Source organism: Cupressus sempervirens, chromosome 7, assembly GCF_028749045.1.
Source record: "Cupressus sempervirens isolate cs-2001-9-10 chromosome 7, ASM2874904v1, whole genome shotgun sequence".
NCBI lineage: Eukaryota > Viridiplantae > Streptophyta > Pinopsida > Cupressales > Cupressaceae > Cupressus > Cupressus sempervirens.
The window spans coordinates 97529222-97532549 of record NC_143124.1 but is presented as its reverse complement, the minus strand read 5'-3'; the positions used below and the strand labels follow the sequence as shown (position 1 = coordinate 97532549).

At 33.9% G+C, this 3328-nt stretch overlaps 1 protein-coding gene across 1 annotated transcript; it reads right to left on the bottom strand.

Annotated features, from left to right (window-relative positions):
• Window positions 1–377: 377 nt before the first annotated feature.
• Window positions 378–1620, bottom strand: LOC149545668 (uncharacterized). Its single transcript, XM_089794275.1, has 2 exons — window positions 1125–1620; window positions 378–927 (listed from the first exon to the last, which is right to left on the bottom strand). The coding sequence occupies exons 1-2, from the start codon at window positions 1522–1524 to the stop codon at window positions 575–577; spliced, it is 753 nt and encodes a 250-aa protein (XP_089650401.1). The 5' UTR covers window positions 1525–1620; the 3' UTR covers window positions 378–574.
• Between the last annotated feature and the right edge of the window lie 1708 nt (window positions 1621–3328).

Genomic DNA, 3328 nt, shown 5'->3' with positions numbered 1-3328 from the left:
AGTCTTCAAGAGCACTAGTTGTTCTTCAGTTGGTTCACATGGTACTAGCAGATCCTTTTGTAGTGACATCAATCAGCCAAGATCACTACATACTTACTTTCATTGATGACTTTTCACATTACACTTGGTTCTACTTTCTTCATCACAAGAATGAAGTGTTGGACAAGTTTCTATCCTTCAAGACTCATGTTGAACAACAATCAAGGAAAGCCATCAAAGTTTTAGGGATGCACAATGAAAGCAGATATGTGAACAAAGACTTAAAGACTTTTGCAAACTTGAGAGAATTGATCTTCAGAATCCACCAGCATTCAATCCACATAGGATAGATGTTACAACATTGAGGATCTGAACTATTAAGTTAATGGCAAGTTGCATGATACAATCCAAGTCTCTAGATCTATCATTTATTAGTAGAAAGGATTACATAAGCTAGGAGTTCCACCTCAAAAGGGTGGAAACAACATGAAAAAATATAATGCTAGAAATTGCAGATTAAGATGGAAACAACACCTACTTGTAGCTCTAGTTCACAGACTCACTTTCTACTGAAAACATGTTTAACACATAAAACCTATGTCCTAATAGAGACGGGGACATTAGCCTTGAATGTTGAAACAGTGATAACAGATGGCAGCAAGCTCAAATACTCTGCACTACACTTGTGCTCTTCACTCTCCAACTCATTTGTTTTACCACGCAGATAGTTGGAGAAATCTGAACCCACATTGTTAGCCACTATGATAGTTCCTTTACCAATCATTCCTCTCTCCTTAAGCATCAAGAAATCTGATAAGTAACTTTGCTTGGAGTGATCCATCAATATAAAATCAAAGTGTGGAGCCCCTTCATCATCTAAGATCTCACACAAGTCCTCCACTTTGTCACTCAGAGTTCCTTCCATGACATCCACCTTTGATGCAAGCCCTGAGACAAAACCAAAACATGAGAAGAAAAAGCAAAAACATGTGAAAAATAGTAATTTCCCTACAATTTCAAACGAAAGAAAGTGCCCAATAGGCAACCCATTTGATCTCTGAGGTTAGATTTACACTATCAAACATTTTCAGCATCCTCGTGTTTATAATAACATCCAAAAGCGAAGGAAAACTAGATAAAGTTACCTGCATGATTTATCAATGCTTTGGCAACATTACAATTACTGGGATTCATTTCTATGGAGATGAGCTTGCTGCCAGGCTTTGTCATCTTGGAAGCAATTGTAATGGCAGAATACCCACAATAACTTCCCATCTCTAGAGCCAATTTGGGTTTACATCTTTGCACTGCAGATTGAAGAATGGAGGCCTTTTGCTTGCCAATGTTCATCATCCAAACAGTTTGAGTGTATTCATCAATAGCAGCCAACACAGCCTCTGCATTTCCTTCCTCTGCTTTGCTAAGGACATAATTAAGCAGGGCTGCTTCTCTTCCATCAGGGGACTGCCCTGTGAGCCTTGCCTTCTTGCTTGACACAAACACAAAGTATGACCACAGCCTTGACAGAATCTGTGGAACCATCATTCTAAATCTATTGATGAAAGAAAATTCAAAGCAAGAACAATATGCTTCAAGAGAAAACTGAAAGAAAGCTTAACGTGCTGAATATGATGTACCAATGGCAAATAGAGCTTGTGATGATGTTCTAAGCTTGCTTACAATCTATATTTATAAGGGAAGAATATGCATATGTTTGATTTATGATTCCATGGTTTACATAATATATTATATTTTATGTGTACAGAAGAGAATAAGTAAACTGATGGACGAAGTTATTCCTCAATTACACCGACCAGGAAAGGGGGCGTGCACTAATAATCAAAAGAGATTTGATTCAACGGCTACGAAAGTCGATTTCGAAACTGTATTTTCCGCTGTTTTTCAGGTGTATTCTTGTTTGCGAGTTTAGAGATTATTCTATACATGCTTTCACGCAGGTGTCCTTTCACGTGGGAAGGTTGAGTGCCTTTGAATTTAGTATTTGATTAAAAGAACTGAGCTTAGACAACTATATTTTAAGAAAAGTTTCTAAAATGATTTTATTTATACGACATTTTAAAAAAGTTATCAATATAAGTTTATATATTTATATTATTTATTACAAGTAGTTTTGATTTATTTTGATTGAATGATTTAATATATTTATATATTAAAGAAATAATTTGATTCTATAAAACATAAGTTATTCTTTTTTTCATATATATGAACATAATTTAAAGAAATAATCTTATTTTTATTCATACATATGAATTTAATTCATCATTTATCATATTGGTTCTTGTGCTCATATTTATATGTTCATTATCCACCTTAATAGCAATACATGATCAAACATGTGATAGGCATGAGCAATACTATGCCATATAAAATCTGATCCTTGAAATTTTAAAAATTCATATTCAAATTATGTCTCATACCCATTTTATCTCATTCCTACCATAAGCTATGTTGATGATGTTTCATGTGACCTATTCTTATGTCTTTTTAATTTATGCACTCATTGTGCATCACTTTGTATGGAAGACTATCTCGGTACTGAACTATTGTCATTTTAGGAATATTTTAATTTGAATCACTTAAAGGAACCTAGAGACGCATGCTTATTTTAGGACATTTGCATAATTAAAGGGTATTTATTTTCAATTTTTATTTCATGACATAAAGCTTCTTTAACTCAATGTATTAACCTTGGAGAGAATGATGCTTCTGATTTGTAATTCTCCTCAATACATTTTTATTCAATAATTCTCATTTTGACTTTTTAAGTATGTCTACCTCATTATCAAATTGGGAGACGCTACTCTCCTTCCTTGTTTGTGATCCTAATTAAAGTCTTTATAAGAATTACTCTTTAGATCGTCAATGATAACAGATTAAAGTGTATTTTTCCTTATTTAATGGACACTCCTTGTTCATAGCAATAGTTCATAGATGACACTTTTATATTTGAATAAATTCTAATTAGAGAGGCTATAAAATACATGTACTTTTTGATGAACAAGACCTTCTCTATTAAGTAATAATATAGAAGTACATACTCACAAAAAAATTAGGAGATACAAGATCACCTCACAAGAGTCACACAACCCTAAACTAAAAGGAAAAATAAAATATTCATCAAAAAATATATAACCACCTCAAACAACCAAAGTAGTACCACCAAGAGAGGTGGGTTATTGTGATCATCATTTCCCCATCCAATATTGTGGTCTACGGATGGGTCAAGAATACACCACCCATCATTAGATAATTTATCTTTCTCCTCCTCAATCCTAGGTGGTAGAATGCCCAAGGCCAAGAGAAGGAACCATTTGGAAGAGGTGATAGA